Source organism: Petromyzon marinus, chromosome 85 (genome assembly GCF_048934315.1).
Source record: "Petromyzon marinus isolate PM22_M1 ecotype Great Lakes invasive population chromosome 85, UKy_Petmar_22M1.pri1.0, whole genome shotgun sequence".
Taxonomy (NCBI): domain Eukaryota; kingdom Metazoa; phylum Chordata; class Hyperoartia; order Petromyzontiformes; family Petromyzontidae; genus Petromyzon; species Petromyzon marinus.
Window position 1 is genome coordinate 1,074,007 of NC_133750.1, and position 16,085 is coordinate 1,090,091.

Here is a 16,085-nt window from a genome sequence, read left to right on the forward strand (position 1 = left end):
GTGAGTGAGTGGGTAGGTGAGTGGGTAGGTGACTGAGTGGGTGAGTGGGTAGGTGAGTGAGTGAGTGAGTGGGTAGGTGAGTGGGTAGGTGAGTGGGTAGGTGAGTAGGTGAGTGGGTAGGTGAGTGGGTGAGTGGGTAGGTGAGTGGGTAGGTGAGTGGGTAGGTGAGTGGGTAGGTGAGTGGGTGAGTGTGTAGGTGAGTGGGTAGGTGAGTGGGTAGGTGAGTAGGTGAGTGGGTAGGTGAGTGGGTAGGTGAGTGGGTAGGTGAGTGGGTGAGTGGGTAGGTGAGTGGGTAGGTGAGTGGGTAGGTGAGTGGGTAGGTGAGTGGGTGAGTGGGTGAGTGGGTGGGTGAGTGGGTAGGTGAGTGGGTAGGTGAGTGGGGTAGGTGAGTAGGTGAGTGGGTAGGTGAGTGGGTGAGTGGGTAGGTGAGTGAGTGGGTAGGTGAGTGGGTGAGTGGGTGAGTGGGTGGGTAGGTGAGTGGGTGAGTGGGTGGGTGAGTGGGTAGGTGAGTGGGTAGGTGAGTGGGTAGGTGAGTGGGTGAGTGGGTGAGTGGGTGGGTGGGTAGGTGAGTGGGTGGGTAGGTGAGTGGGTAGGTGAGTGGGTAGGTGAGTGGGTGAGTGGGTAGGTGAGTGAGTGAGTGGGTAGGTGAGTGGGTAGGTGAGTGGGTGGGTGAGTGGGTGAGTGAGTGGGTGAGTGGGTAGGTGAGTGTGTAGGTGAGTGAGTAGGTGAGTGGGTGAGTGGGTAGGTGTGTGGGTGAGTGGGTAGGTGAGTGGGTAGGTGAGTGGGTAGGTGAGTGGGTAGGTGAGTGGGTAGGTGAGTGGGTGAGTGAGTGGGTAGGTGAGTGGGTAGGTGAGTGGGTAGGTGAGTGTGTAGGTGAGTGCGTGAGTGGGTAGGTGAGTGGGTAGGTGAGTGGGTGAGTGGGTGGGTGAGTGAGTGGGTGTGAGTGAGTGGGTAGGTGAGTGGGGTGAGTGAGTGGGTAGGTGAGTGAGTAGGTGAGTGGGTAGGTGAGTGGGTGGGTGAGTGGGTAGGTGAGTGGGTAGGTGAGTGGGTAGGTGAGTGGGTGAGTAGGTGAGTGAGTGGGTAGGTGAGTAGGTGAGTGGGTGAGTGGGTGTGTATGTAGGTGAGTGGGTGAGTGGGTAGGTGAGTGGGTAGGTGAGTGGGTGGGTGTGTGGGTGAGTGGGTGAGTGAGTGGGTGAGTGGGTAGGTGAGTGGGTAGGTGAGTGGGTAGGTGAGTGGGTAGGTGAGTGGGTGAGTGAGTGGGTAGGTGAGTGGGTAGGTGAGTGGGTAGGTGAGTGGGTAGGTGAGTGGGTAGGTGAGTGTGTAGGTGAGTGTTGAGTGGGTAGGTGAGTGGGTAGGTGAGTGGGTGAGTGGGTGGGTGAGTGAGTGGGTGAGTGGGTAGGTGAGTGGGTAGGTAGGTGAGTGGGTAGGTGAGTGGGTAGGTGAGTGGGTAGGTGAGTGGGTAGGTGAGTGAGTGGGTAGGTGAGTGGGTAGGTGAGTGGGTAGGTGAGTGTGTAGGTGAGTGGGTGAGTGGGTGAGTGGGTGGGTGAGTGGGTAGGTGAGTGGGTAGGTGAGTGGGTAGGTGAGTGGGTAGGTGAGTAGGTGAGTGGGTAGGTGAGTGGGTGAGTGGGTAGGAGAGTGAGTGGGTAGGTGAGTGGGTAGGTGAGTGGGTAGGTGAGTGGGTTGTTGAGTAGGTGAGTGGGTAGGTGAGTGGGTGAGTGGGTAGGTGAGTGAGTGGGTAGGTGAGTGGGTGAGTGGGTGAGTGGGTGGGTGAGTGGGTAGGTGAGTGGGTAGGTGAGTGGGTAGGTGAGTGGGTAGGTGAGTAGGTGAGTGGGTAGGTGAGTGGGTGAGTGGGTAGGTGAGTGAGTGGGTAGGTGAGTGAGTGAGTGGGTAGGTGAGTGGGTGAGTGTGTAGGTGAGTGAGTGGGTAGGTGAGTGGGTAGGTGAGTGGGTAGGTGAGTGGGTGAGTGGGTAGGTGAGGTGGGTAGGTGAGTGGGTGAGTGGGTAGGTGAGTGGGTAGGTGAGTGGGTAGGTGAGTGGGTAGGTGAGTGGGTGAGTGGGTAGGTGAGTGGGTGAGTGTGTAGGTGAGTGAGTGGGTAGGTGAGTGGGTAGGTGAGTGGGTAGGTGAGTGGGTGAGTGGGTAGGTAGGTGAGTGAGTAGGTGAGTGGGTAGGTGAGTGGGTAGGTGAGGTGGGTAGGTGAGTGGGTAGGTGAGTGAGTGGGTGAGTGGGTAGGTGAGTGGGTGGGTGAGTGGGTAGGTGAGTGAGTGGGTAGGTGAGTGGGTAGGTGAGTGGGTAGGTGAGTGAGTGGGTAGGTGAGTGGGTAGGTGAGTGAGTGGGTAGGGAGTGGGTAGGTGAGTGGGTAGGTGAGTGAGTGGGTGGGTGAGTGGGTAGGTGAGCTAGTGGGTAGGTGAGTGGGTGGGTGAGTGGGTGAGTGGGTAGGTGAGTGGGTAGGTGAGTGGGTAGGTGAGTGGGTAGGTGAGTGGGTAGGTGAGTGGGTAGGTGAGTGGGTAGGTGAGTGGGTAGGTGAGTGGGTAGGTGAGTGAGTGGGTAGGTGAGTGGGTAGGTGAGTAGGTGAGTGAGTGGGTAGGTGAGTGGGTGGGTGAGTGGGTAGGTGAGTGAGTGGTAGGTGAGTGGGTAGGTGGGTGGGTGAGTGGGTAGGTGAGTGGGAGAGTGAGTGGGTGGGTGAGTGGGTGGGTGAGTGGGTAGGTGAGTGGGTAGGTGAGTGGGTAGGTGAGTGGGTAGGTGAGTGGGTAGGTGAGTGGGTAGGTGAGTGAGTGGGTAGGTGAGTGGGTAGGTGAGTGGGTAAGTGAGTGGGTAGGTGAGTGGGTGGGTGAGTGGGTGAGTGGGTGGGTGAGTGAGTGGGTGAGTGGGTAGGTGAGTGGGTGAGTGGGTGGGTGAGTGGGTGAGTGAGTGAGTGGGTGAGTGAGTGGGTGAGTGAGTGAGTGAGTGGGTGAGTGAGTGGGTGAGTGGGTAGGTGAGTGGGTAGGTGAGTGGGTAGGTGAGTGAGTGGGTAGGTGAGTGGGTAGGTGAGTGGGTAGGTGAGTGGGTAGGCGAGTGAGTGGGTAGGTGAGTGGGTAGGTGAGTGGGTAGGTGAGTGGGTAGGTGAGTGAGTGGGTAGGTGAGTGGGTAGGTGAGTGGGTAGGTGAGTGGGTAGGTGAGTAGGTGAGTGGGTAGGTGAGTGAGTGGGTAGGTGAGTGGGTAGGTGAGTGGGTGGGTAGGTGAGTGGGTAGGTGAGTGAGTGGGTAGGTGAGTGTGTAGGTGAGTGAGTGGGTAGGTGAGTGAGTGAGTGGGTGGGTGAGTGGGTGGGTGAGTGGGTAGGCGAGTGGGTAGGTGAGTGGGTAGGTGAGTGGGTAGGCGAGTGAGTGGGTAGGTGAGTGGGTAGGTGAGTGGGTAGGTGAGTGGGTAGGTGAGTGAGTGGGTAGGTGAGTGGGTAGGTGAGTGGGTAGGTGAGTGGGTAGGTGAGTAGGTGAGTGGGTAGGTGAGTGAGTGGGTAGGTGAGTGGGTAGGTGAGTGGGTGGGTAGGTGAGTGGGTAGGTGAGTGAGTGGGTAGGTGAGTGTGTAGGTGAGTGAGTGGGTAGGTGAGTGAGTGAGTGGGTGGGTGAGTGGGTGGGTGAGTGGGTAGGTGAGTGGGTGGGTAGGTGAGTGGGTAGGTGAGTGGGTGTGTATGTAGGTGAGTGGGTAGGTGAGTGGGTAGGTGAGTGGGTAGGCGAGCGTACCGAGCGATAAGGAAGTCAACACGTAGCTGCAGGGCGTGACGGAGCGTCTGGGAGTCTGTGATGAGGTAGCGTAGAGAGCGAAGTGCCGCTGCCCGGACCTCTTTGGCGTCATTCAGGAGAGCCGGGCGGAGACTAAGTGGGGGGCAGAGTGGGGGGCAGAGTGGGGGCAGAGTGGGGGCAGAGTGGGGGGCAGAGTGGGGGGCAGTCGCCCACTCACTCACCCACTCACCCACTCACCTACTCACTCACTCACTCACCCACCCACTCACCCACTCACCCACTCACTCCTCACCCACTCACCACTCACTCACCCACTCACCACTCACTCACTCAGTCACTCACTCACCCACCCACTCACCCACTCACCCACCCACTCACTCACCCACTCACTCACCCACTCACTCACCCACCCACTCACTCACCCACTCACCCACTCACCCACCCACTCACCCACCCACTCACTCACCCACCCACTCACCCACTCACTCACTCACTCACCCACTCACTCACCCACCCACTCACTCACCCAGCCACCCACCCACCCACCCACTCACTCACCCACTCACCCACTCACCCACTCACCCACCCACTCACCCACCCACTCACTCACCCACCCACTCACCCAGCCACCCACCCACCCACCCACTCACCCACCCACTCACCCACTCACCCACCCACCCACTCACCCACCCACCCACCCACTCACCCACCCACCCACTCACCCACTCACTCACCCACTCACCCACTCACCTACTCACTCACTCACCCACCCACTCACCCACTCACTCACTCACTCACCCACTCACTCACCCACCCACTCACTCACCCAGCCACCCACCCACCCACCCACTCACTCACCCACTCACCCACTCACCCACTCACCCACCCACTCACCCACCCACCCACTCACTCACTCACTCACCCACTCACTCACCCACTCACTCACCCACCCACTCACTCACCCACCCACCCACCCACTCACTCACCCACTCACCCACTCACCTACTCACTCACTCACTCACCCACCCACTCACCCACTCACCCACTCACTCCTCACCCACTCACCACTCACTCACCCACTCACCACTCACTCACTCAGTCACTCACTCACCCACCCACTCACCCACTCACCCACCCACTCACTCACCCACTCACTCACCCACTCACTCACCCACCCACTCACTCACCCACTCACCCACTCACCCACCCACTCACCCACCCACTCACTCACCCACCCACTCACCCACTCACTCACTCACTCACCCACTCACTCACCCACCCACTCACTCACCCAGCCACCCACCCACCCACCCACTCACTCACCCACTCACCCACTCACCCACTCACCCACCCACTCACCCACCCACTCACTCACCCACCCACTCACCCAGCCACCCACCCACCCACCCACTCACCCACCCACTCACCCACTCACCCACCCACCCACTCACCCACCCACCCACCCACTCACCCACCCACCCACTCACCCACTCACTCACCCACTCACCCACTCACCTACTCACTCACTCACTCACCCACCCACTCACCCACTCACTCACTCACTCACCCACTCACTCACCCACCCACTCACTCACCCAGCCACCCACCCACCCACCCACTCACTCACCCACTCACCCACTCACCCACTCACCCACCCACTCACCCACCCACCCACTCACTCACTCACTCACCCACTCACTCACCCACTCACTCACCCACCCACTCACTCACCCACCCACCCACTCACTCACCCACTCACCCACTCACCCACTCACTCACTCACTCACCCACCCACTCACCCACTCACCCACTCACTCCTCACCCACTCACCACTCACTCACCCACTCACCACTCACTCACTCAGTCACTCACTCACCCACCCACTCACCCACTCACCCACCCACTCACTCACCCACTCACTCACCCACTCACTCACCCACCCACTCACTCACCCACTCACCCACTCACCCACCCACTCACCCACCCACTCACTCACCCACCCACTCACCCACTCACTCACTCACTCACCCACTCACTCACCCACCCACTCACTCACCCAGCCACCCACCCACCCACCCACCCACTCACTCACCCACCCACCCACCCACTCACCCACTCACCCACCCACTCACTCACCCACTCACCCACTCACCCACCCACTCACCCACTTACTCACCCTCTCACTCACCCACCCACTCACCCACTCACCAAATAATTATCTCCCTGTGTGTGAATCCGAGACGCTCCTCGCTGTGTCCGGCGCTGGACACCAACTGGACAGAGACACAGACAAAGGTCCCCCGTGTAGCCCCAGGGCAAGGGCGGTCAGCCAGTGTGTGTGTGTGTGTCTGTGTGTGTGTGTGTATGTGTCTCTGTGTGAGTCTCTGTGTGAGTCTCTGTGTGTGTGTCTCTGTGTGTGTGTCTCTGTGTGTGTCTGTGTGTGTGTCTGTGTGTGTGTCTGTGTGTGTCTGTGTGTGTGTGTCTGTGTCTGTGTGTGTGTGTGTGTCTGTGTGTGTCTGTGTGTGTGTGTGTCTGTGTGTGTGTGTGTGTAAGTGTATGTAAGTGTGCGTGTCTGTGTGTGTGTATGTGTCTGTGTGTCTGTGTGTGTGTGTAGGTGTGTGTGTGTCTGTGTGTGTGTGTCTGTGTGTGTGTGTGTCTGTGTGTGTGTGTGTCTGTGTGTGTGTGTGTCTGTGTGTGTGTATGTAAGTGTATGTGTCTGTGTGTATGTGTGTCTGTGTGTGTGTGTCTGTGTGTGTGTGTCTGTGTGTGTCTGTGTGTGTGTGTATGTCTGTGTGTGTGTCTGTGTGTCTGTGTGTATGTAAGTGTATGTAAGTGTGCGTGTCTGTGTGTGTGTGTCTGTGTGTGTGTGTATGTAAGTATGTGTGTGTAAGTATGTAAGTGTGTGTGTGTATGTAAGTGTATGTAAGTGTGTGTGTCTGTGTGTGTGTGACTGTGTCTGTGTGTGTGTGTCTGTGTGTATGTAAGTGTGTAAGTGTGTATGTAAGTGTGTCTGTGTGTGTGTATGTAAGTATGTAAGTGTGTGTGTCTGTGTGTTTGCCTATGTGTGTGTATGTAAGTGTGTAAGTGTGTGTAAGTGTGTGTGTGTGTATGTAAGTGTGTATGTGTGTGTGTGTGTGTAAGTGTGTGTGTGTGTGTGTATGTGTGTGTGTATGTAAGTGTGTGTGTGTCTGTGTGTGTGTGTATGTGTGTGTGTGTCTGTGTGTGTGTGTCTGTGTGTGTGTGTCTGTGTGTGTGGTGTGTGTGTGTAGTGTGTGTGTGTGTCTGTGTGTGTGTGTCTGTGTGTGTGTGTCTGTGTGTGTGTGTGTCTGTGTGTGTATGTGTGTGTCTGTGTGTCTGTGTGTGTGTCTGTGTGTGTGTGTCTGTCTGTGTGTGTCACTGTGTGTGTCTGTGTGTGTCTGTGTGTGTGTGTGTGTCACTGTGTGTGTGTGTATGTGTGTGTGTCTGTGTGTGTGTCTGGGTGTGAGTGTGTGTGTATGTAAGTGTGTAAGTGTGTAAGTAAGTGTGTAAGAGTGTGTAAGTGTGTGTGTGAGTGTGTAAGAGTGTGTGAGTGTGTAAGTAAGTATATAAGTGTATAAGTGTGTAAGTAAGTGTGTAAGTGTAAAAGTGTGTAAGTAAGTGATGTAAGTGTAAGTGTGTAAGTGTGAGTGTGTAAGTGTGTAAGTGTGTGTGTAAGTAAGTGTGTAAGTGTAAGTGTGTAAGTGTGTGAGTGTGTAAGAGTGTGTAAGTAAGTGTGTAAGAGAGTGTGTAAGTGTGTAAGTGTGTAAGAGTGAGTGTGTGAGTGTGTGAGTGTGTAAGTAAGTGTGTAAGTGTGTAAGTGTGTGTAAGAGTGAGTGTGAGTGTGTAAGTGTGTGTGAGTGTGTAAGTGTGTAAGTGTGTTTAAGAGTGTGTAAGTGAGTGTGTAAGAGTGTGTGTAAGTGTGTAAGAGAGTGTGTAAGTGTGTAAGTAAGTGTGTAAGTGAGTGTGAGTGTGTGTGAGTGTGTGTGTGTAAGTAAGTGTGTGTAAGAGAGTGTGTGTAAGTGTGTAAGTAAGTGTGTAAGAGAGTGTGTGTAAGTAAGTGTGTAAGAGTGTAAGAGTGTGTAAGTGTGAGTGTGTAAGTGTGAGTGTGTAAGTGTGAGTGTGTAGGTGTGTAAGAGGGTGTGTAAGTGTAAGTGTGTAAGTGTAAGTGTGTAAGTGTGTGTAAGTGTGTAAGTGTGTGAGTGTGTAAGTAAGTGTGTGAGTGTAAGTGTGAGTGTGTAAGAGTGTGTAAGTAAGTGTGTAAGTGTGAGTGTGTAAGTGTGAGTGTGTAAGTGAGTGTGTAAGTAAGTGTAAGTGTGAGTGTGTAAGAGTGAGTGTGAGTGTGTAAGTAAGTGTGTAAGAGAGTGTGTGTAAGTGTGTAAGAGTGAGTGTAAGTGTGAGTGTGTAAGTGTAAGTGTGTAAGAGTGTAAGTGTGAGTGTGTAAGAGTGTGTGTAAGTGTGTAAGAGTGAGTGTGAGTGTGTAAGTAAGTGTGAGTGTGTAAGTGTGTAAGAGAGTGTGTAAAAGTGTAAGTGTGTGTGTAAGTGTGAGTGTGTAAGTGTGTGTGAGTGTGTAAGTGTAAGTGTGTAAGAGTGAGTGTGAGTGTGTAAGTAAGTGTGAGTGTAAGTGTGAGTGTGTAAGTGTGTAAGTGAGTGTGTAAGTGTAAGTGTGTAAGTGAGTGTGTAAGTGTGTAAGTGAGTGTGTAAGTGTAAGTGAGTGTGTAAGTGTGAGTGTGTAAGAGTGAGTGTGAGTGTGTGTGTGTAAGTAAGTGTGTAAGTGTAAGAGTGTGAGTGTAAGTGTGTGAGTGTGTAAGTAAGTGTGAGTGTAAGTGTGTAAGTGTGTAAGAGTGAGTGTGAGTGTGTAAGTGTGTAAGTGAGTGTGTAAGTAAGTGTAAGTGTGAGTGTTTAAGTGTAAGTGTGTAAGTGTAAGTGTGTAAGTAAGTGTGTAAGTGTGTGTGTAAGTGTGTGTAAGTGTAAGTGTGTAAGTGTGAGTGTGTAAGTGAGTGTGTAAAAGTGTAAGTGTGTAAGTGAGTGTGTAAGTGTGAGTGTGTAAGAGTGTAAGTGTGTAAGTGAGTGTGTGTGTGAGTGTGTAAGAGTGTGTAAGTGAGTGTGTAAGAGTGTGTAAGTGTGTGAGTAAGTGTGAGAGTGTCTCACGCGTGTGAGGTTATTGAGATGTCCCAGCTTGCGTCCGTTGGACACTCCGTGACTGTAAGTGTGTAAGTGAGTGTGTAAGAGTGTGTAAGTGAGTGAGTGTAAGTGTGAGTGTGTAAGAGTGTGTAAGTGAGTGAGTGTAAGTGTGAGTGTGTAAGAGTGTGTAAGTGAGTGAGTGTAAGTGTGAGTGTGTAAGAGTGTGTAAGTAAGTGTAAGTGTATTAGTAAGTGTGTGTGTAAGAGTGTGTAAGTGTGAGTGTGTAAGAGTGTGTAAGTGTAAGTGTGTGAGTAAGTGTGAGTGTCTCACGCGTGTGAGGTTATTGAGATGTCCTAGCTTGCGTCCGTTGGACACTCCATGACTCTTGGCCACGTTCAGCAAAATCTCACGGAGACATTCACTGGGAGCTGGGGAGACACGGGGAGAGAGAGACACGGGGAGAGAGAGACACGGGGAGAGAGAGACACGGGGAGAGAGAGACACGGGGAGAGAGAGACACGGGGAGAGAGAGAGACACGGGGAGAGAGACACGGGGAGAGAGAGACACGGGGAGAGAGAGACACGGGGAGAGAGACACGGGGAGAGAGAGACACGGGGAGACACGGGGAGAGAGACATGGGGAGACACGGGGAGAGAGACACGGGGAGAGAGAGACACGGGGAGAGAGACACGGGGAGAGAGAGACACGGGGAGACAGAGACACAGAGAGAGAGAGACACGGGGAGAGAGACACGGGGAGAGAGACACGGGGAGAGAGAGACACGGGGAGACACGGGGAGAGAGACACGGGGAGAGAGAGACACGGGGAGAGAGAGAGACACGGGGAGAGAGAGAGACACGGGGAGAGAGACACGGGGAGAGAGAGAGACACGGGGAGAGAGACACGGGGAGAGACACGGGGAGAGAGAGACACGGGGAGAGAGACACGGGGAGAGAGACACGGGGAGAGAGAGAGACACGGGGAGAGAGAGAGACACGGGGAGAGAGAGACACGGGGAGAGAGACAGGGAGACACAGAGACACAGGGAGAGAGAGACACGGGGAGACAGAGAGAGAGACACGGGGAGACACGGGGAGAGAGAGACACGGGGAGACACGGGGAGAGAGACACGGGGAGAGAGAGACACGGGGAGACAGAGAGACACGGGGAGAGAGAGACACGGGGAGAGAGAGACACGGGGAGACAGAGACACAGGGAGAGACAGAGACACGGGGAGAGAGAGAGACACGGGGAGACAGAGACACGGGAAGAGAGACACGGGGGACACGGGGAGAGAGACACGGGGTGAGAGAGACACGGGGAGAGACAGAGACACGGGGAGAGAGAGAGACACGGGGAGAGAGACACGGGGAGATAGAGAGACACGGGGAGAGAGACACGGGGAGAGACACGGGGAGAGAGAGACACGGGGAGAGAGACACGGGGAGAGAGAGAGACACGGGGAGAGAGAGAGACACGGGGAGAGAGACACGGGGAGAGAGAGAGACACGGGGAGAGAGACACGGGGAGAGACACGGGGAGAGAGAGACACGGGGAGAGAGACACGGGGAGAGAGAGAGACACGGGGAGAGACACGGGGAGAGAGAGACACGGGGAGAGAGAGACACGGGGAGAGAGAGACACGGGGAGAGACACGGGGAGAGAGAGACACGGGGAGAGAGACACAGGGAGAGAGACACGGGGAGAGAGAGACACGGGGAGAGAGACACAGGGAGAGAGACACGGGGAGAGAGAGAGACACGGGGAGAGAGAGAGACACGGGGAGAGAGAGACACGGGGAGAGAGACAGGGAGACACAGAGACACAGGGAGAGAGAGACACGGGGAGACAGAGAGAGAGACACGGGGAGACACGGGGAGAGAGAGACACGGGGAGACACGGGGAGAGAGACACGGGGAGAGAGAGACACGGGGAGACAGAGAGACACGGGGAGAGAGAGACACGGGGAGAGAGAGACACGGGGAGACAGAGACACAGGGAGAGACAGAGACACGGGGAGAGAGAGAGACACGGGGAGACAGAGACACGGGGAGAGAGACACGGGGGACACGGGGAGAGAGACACGGGGTGAGAGAGACACGGGGAGAGACAGAGACACGGGGAGAGAGAGAGACACGGGGAGAGAGACACGGGGAGAGAGAGAGACACGGGGAGAGAGACACGGGGAGAGACACGGGGAGAGAGAGACACGGGGAGAGAGACACGGGGAGAGAGAGAGACACGGGGAGAGAGAGAGACACGGGGAGAGAGACACGGGGAGAGAGAGAGACACGGGGAGAGAGACACGGGGAGAGACACGGGGAGAGAGAGACACGGGGAGAGAGACACGGGGAGAGAGAGAGACACGGGGAGAGACACGGGGAGAGAGAGACACGGGGAGAGAGAGACACGGGGAGAGAGAGACACGGGGAGAGACACGGGGAGAGAGAGACACGGGGAGAGAGAGACACGGGGAGAGAGAGACACGGGGGGACAGAGACAGACACGGGGAGACACGGGGAGAGACACGGAGAGACACGGGGAGAGACACGGGGTGAGAGAGACACGGGGAGAGAGAGACACGGGGAGAGAGAGAGAGACACGGGGAGAGAGAGACACGGGGAGAGAGAGAGACACGGGGAGAGAGACACGGGGAGAGACACGGGGAGAGAGAGACACGGGGAGAGAGACACGGGGAGAGAGAAACACGGGGAGGCAGAGAGACACGGGGAGAGAGAGACACAGGGAGAGACAGAGACACGGGGAGAGAGAGAGACACGGGGAGACAGAGACACGGGGAGAGAGACACGGGGAGACACGGGGAGAGAGACACGGGGTGAGAGAGACACGGGGAGAGACAGAGACACGGGGAGAGAGAGACACGGGGAGAGAGACACGGGGAGAGAGAGAGACACGGGGAGAGAGACACGGGGAGAGACACGGGGAGAGAGAGACACGGGGAGAGAGACACGGGGAGAGAGAGAGACACGGGGAGAGAGAGAGACACGGGGAGAGAGACACGGGGAGAGAGAGAGACACGGGGAGAGAGACACGGGGAGAGACACGGGGAGAGAGAGACACGGGGAGAGAGACACGGGGAGAGAGAGAGACACGGGGAGAGACACGGGGAGAGAGACACGGGGAGAGAGAGACACGGGGAGAGACACGGGGAGAGAGAGACACGGGGAGAGAGACACGGGGAGACACGGGGAGAGAGAGACACGGGGAGAGAGAGACATGGGGAGAGAGAGACACGGGGAGACAAGGGGAGAGAGAGACACGGGGAGAGAGAGAGACACGGGGAGAGAGACACGGGGAGAGAGAGACACGGGGAGAGAGACACGGGGAGAGAGAGACACGGGGAGAGACACGGGGAGAGACACGATTATCCATGTCCCTGTGTCTCTGTCTGTGTCTCTGTGTCTCTGTATGTGTGTGTCTCTGTGTCTGTGTCTCTGTCTCTGTCTGTGTCTCTCTGTCTGTGTCTGTGTCTCTGTGTCTCTGTGTCTGCATGTCTGTGTCTCTGTGAGTCTCTCTGTGTCTCTCTGTCTGTGTCTCTGTCTCTCTGTGTCTCTGTGTGTATCTGTGTCTCTGTGTCTGTGTGTCTCTGTGTGTGTCTCTGTGAGTCTCTGCGTGTCTCTGTGTCTCTGTGTGTGTCTCTCTCTGTGTGTGTCTCTGTGTGTGTCTCTCTCTCTCTGTGTGTCTCTGTGTGTGTCTCTGTGTGTGTCTTTGTGTGTGTCTCTGTGTGAGTCTCTGTGTGAGTCTCTGTGTGTGTGTCTCTGTGTGTGTCTGTGTGTGTCTCTGTGTGTCTGTGTGTGTCTGTGTGTCTCTGTGTGTCTCTGTGTGTGTCTCTGTGTGCGTCTCTGTGTGTCTGTGTGTTTCTCTGTGTGTCTGTGTGTGTCTCTGTGTGTGTCTCTGTGTGTGTCTCTGTGTGTCTCTGTGTGTCTCTGTGTGTGTCTCTGTGTGTGTCTCTGTGTGTCTCTGTGTGTGTCTCTGTGTGTGTCTCTGTGTGTGTCTCTGTGTCTCTGTGTGAGTCTCTGTGTGAGTCTCTGTGTGAGTCTCTGTGTGTGTCTCTGTGTGTGTCTTTGTGTGTCTCTGTGTGTGTCTCTGTGTGTGTCTCTGTGTGTGTCTCTGTGTGAGTCTCTGTGTGTGTCTCTGTGTGTGTCTCTGTGTGTGTCTCTGTGTGAGTCTCTGTGTGTGTCTCTGTGTGTGTCTCTGTGTGTGTCTCTGTGTGTGTCTCTGTGTGAGTCTCTGTGTGTGTCTCTGTGTGTGTCTCTGTCTCTGTGTCTCTGTCTCTGTGTCTCTGTGTCTCTGTGTGTCTCTGTCTCTGTGTCTCTGTGTCTCTGTGTGAGTCTCTGTGTGAGTCTCTGTGTGAGTCTCTGTGTGTGTCTCTGTGTGTCTCTGTGTGTGTCTCTGTGTGTGTCTCTGTGTGTGTCTCTGTGTGTGTCTCTGTGTGTGTCTCTGTGTGTGTCTCTGTGTGTGTCTCTGTGTGAGTCTCTGTGTGAGTCTCTGTGTGTGTCTCTGTGTGTGTCTCTGTGTGTGTCTCTGTGTGAGTCTCTGTGTGTGTCTCTGTGTGTGTCTCTGTGTGTCTCTGCGTGTCTCTGTGTCTCTGTGTGAGTCTCTGTGTGTGTCTCTGTGTGTGTCTCTGTGTCTCTGTGTGTCTCTGTGTGTCTCTGTGTGTGTCTCTGTGTCTCTGTGTGTCTCTGTGTGTGTCTCTGTCTCTGTGTCTCTGTGTCTCTGTGTGTCTCTGTCTCTGTGTGTCTCTGTCTCTGTGTGTCTCTGTGTCTCTGTGTCTCTGTGTGTGTCTCTGTCTCTGTGTCTCTGTCTCTGTGTCTCTGTGTGTCTCTGTGTGTCTCTGTCTCTGTGTCTCTGTGTCTCTGTGTGTGTCTCTGTGTGTGTCTCTGTGTCTCTGTGTGTCTCTGTGTGTCTCTGTGTGTGTCTCTGTGTCTCTGTGTGTCTCTGTGTGTGTCTCTGTCTCTGTGTCTCTGTGTCTCTGTGTGTCTCTGTCTCTGTGTGTCTCTGTCTCTGTGTGTCTCTGTGTCTCTGTGTCTCTGTGTGTGTCTCTGTCTCTGTGTCTCTGTCTCTCTGTCTCTGTGTCTCTGTGTGTCTCTGTGTGTCTCTGTCTCTGTGTCTCTGTGTCTCTGTGTGTCTCTGTGTGTCTCTGTCTCTGTCTCTGTGTCTCTGTGTCTCTGTGTGTCTCTGTCTCTGTCTGTGTGTCTCTGTGTCTCTGTCTGTGTGTCTCTGTGTCTCTGTGTGTCTCTGTGTGTCTCTGTCTCTGTCTCTGTGTCTCTGTGTGTCTCTGTGTGTCTCTGTCTCTGTCTCTGTCTGTGTGTCTCTGTGTCTCTGTGTGTCTCTGTGTGTCTCTGTCTCTGTCTCTGTGTCTCTGTGTCTCTGTGTGTCTCTGTCTCTGTGTCTCTGTGTCTCTGTGTGTCTCTGTGTGTGTCTCTGTGTGTCTCTGTGTCTCTGTGTGTCTCTGTCTCTGTGTCTCTGTGTCTCTGTGTGTCTCTGTGTGTGTCTCTGTGTGTCTCTGTGTCTCTGTGTGTCTCTGTGTCTGTGTCTCTGTGTCTCTGTGTGTCTCTGTGTGTGTCTCTGTGTGTCTCTGTGTCTCTGTCTCTGTCTCTGTGTGTCTCTGTGTGTCTCTGTGTGTGTCTCTGTGTGTCTCTGTGTCTCTGTCTCTGTCTCTGTGTGTCTCTGTCTCTGTGTGTCTCTGTGTGTCTCTGTGTGTGTCTCTGTGTGTCTCTGTGTCTCTGTCTCTGTCTCTGTGTGTCTCTGTGTGTCTCTGTGAGTCTCTGTGTGTCTCTGTGTGTGTCTCTGTGTGTCTCTGTGTCTCTGTGTGTCTCTGTGTCTGTGTCTCTGTGTCTCTGTGTGTCTCTGTGTGTGTCTCTGTGTGTCTCTGTGTCTCTGTCTCTGTCTCTGTGTGTCTCTGTGTGTCTCTGTGAGTCTCTGTGTGTCTCTGTGTGTGTCTCTGTGTGTCTCTGTGTCTCTGTGTGTCTCTGTGTCTGTGTCTCTGTGTCTCTGTGTGTCTCTGTGTGTGTCTCTGTGTGTCTCTGTGTCTCTGTCTCTGTCTCTGTGTGTCTCTGTGTGTCTCTGTGTGTCTCTGTGTGTCTCTGTGTCTCTGTCTCTGTGTGTCTCTGTGTGTCTCTGTGTCTCTGTCTCTGTCTCTGTGTGTCTCTGTGTGTCTCTGTGTGTCTCTGTGTGTCTCTGTGTCTCTGTCTCTGTGTGTCTCTGTGTGTCTCTGTGTGTCTCTGTCTCTCTGTCTCTGTCTCTGTGTCTCACCCCTGGTGAGGTCCAGTGGCACCGTCTCCTCTCCACTGTCATTGCGACCTGCAGACACACAGACAGAGACACACAGACAGAGACACAGAGAGACACACAGACAGAGACACAGAGACACACACAGAGACACACACAGAGACACACAGAGAGACACACAGAGAGACACACAGAGACACACACAGAGACACACACAGAGACAGAGAGACACAGAGACACACAGACACAGAGACACAGAGACACAGAGACACACAGACACAGAGAGACAGAGACACAGAGACACACAGACAGAGACACAGAGAGACAGACAGAGATACAGACACAGAGACACAGAGACAGAGAGACACAGACAGAGACACAGACAGAGACACAGAGACACACAGACAGAGACACAGAGACACAGAGACACAGAGACACACAGACAGAGACACAGAGAGACAGACAGAGATACAGACACAGAGACACAGAGACAGAGAGACACAGACAGAGACACAGACAGAGACACAGAGACACACAGACAGAGACACAGAGACACAGAGAGACAGAGACAGAGACACAGAGACAGAGACACACAGACAGAGACACAGAGACACAGAAAGAGAGACAGACAGAGACACACAGACACAGAGACACAGAGACACACAGAGACAGAGACACAGACACAGAGACACAGAGAGACAGAGACACAGAGAGACAGAGACACAGAGAGACAGAGACACAGAGACACAGAGAGACATAGAGACACACAGAGACACACAGAGACACACACAGACACACAGAGAGACACACACAGAGACAGAGACACAGACACAGAGACACAGAGAGACAGAGACACAGAGAGACAGAGACACAGAGAGACAGAGACACAGACACAGAGACACAGACAGAGACACAGAGACACACAGAGACACACAGAGACACAGACAGAGAGACAGAGACACAGACAGAGAGACACACAG

General features: G+C 54.6%; 1 protein-coding gene across 2 annotated transcripts in view; it reads right to left on the reverse strand.

The window, feature by feature from the left end:
* The window catches only part of LOC142907909 (rapamycin-insensitive companion of mTOR-like), a 38,034-nt gene that overhangs the window by 16,478 nt on the left and 5,471 nt on the right, over positions 1-16,085 (reverse strand). For both annotated transcript variants that reach the window (XR_012931331.1, XM_076057839.1), the window contains exons 2-5: positions 15,130-15,177; positions 9,183-9,280; positions 5,922-5,986; positions 3,714-3,845 (exon numbers count right to left, since the gene is read on the reverse strand). Coding sequence is in view for 1 of the 2 variants with exons in the window: in XM_076057839.1 (XP_075913954.1) it covers positions 3,714-3,845; positions 5,922-5,986; positions 9,183-9,280; positions 15,130-15,177 (343 nt within the window). In the remaining variant the exon portion in view is untranslated. The remainder of the gene's footprint in view (positions 1-3,713; positions 3,846-5,921; positions 5,987-9,182; positions 9,281-15,129; positions 15,178-16,085) is intronic.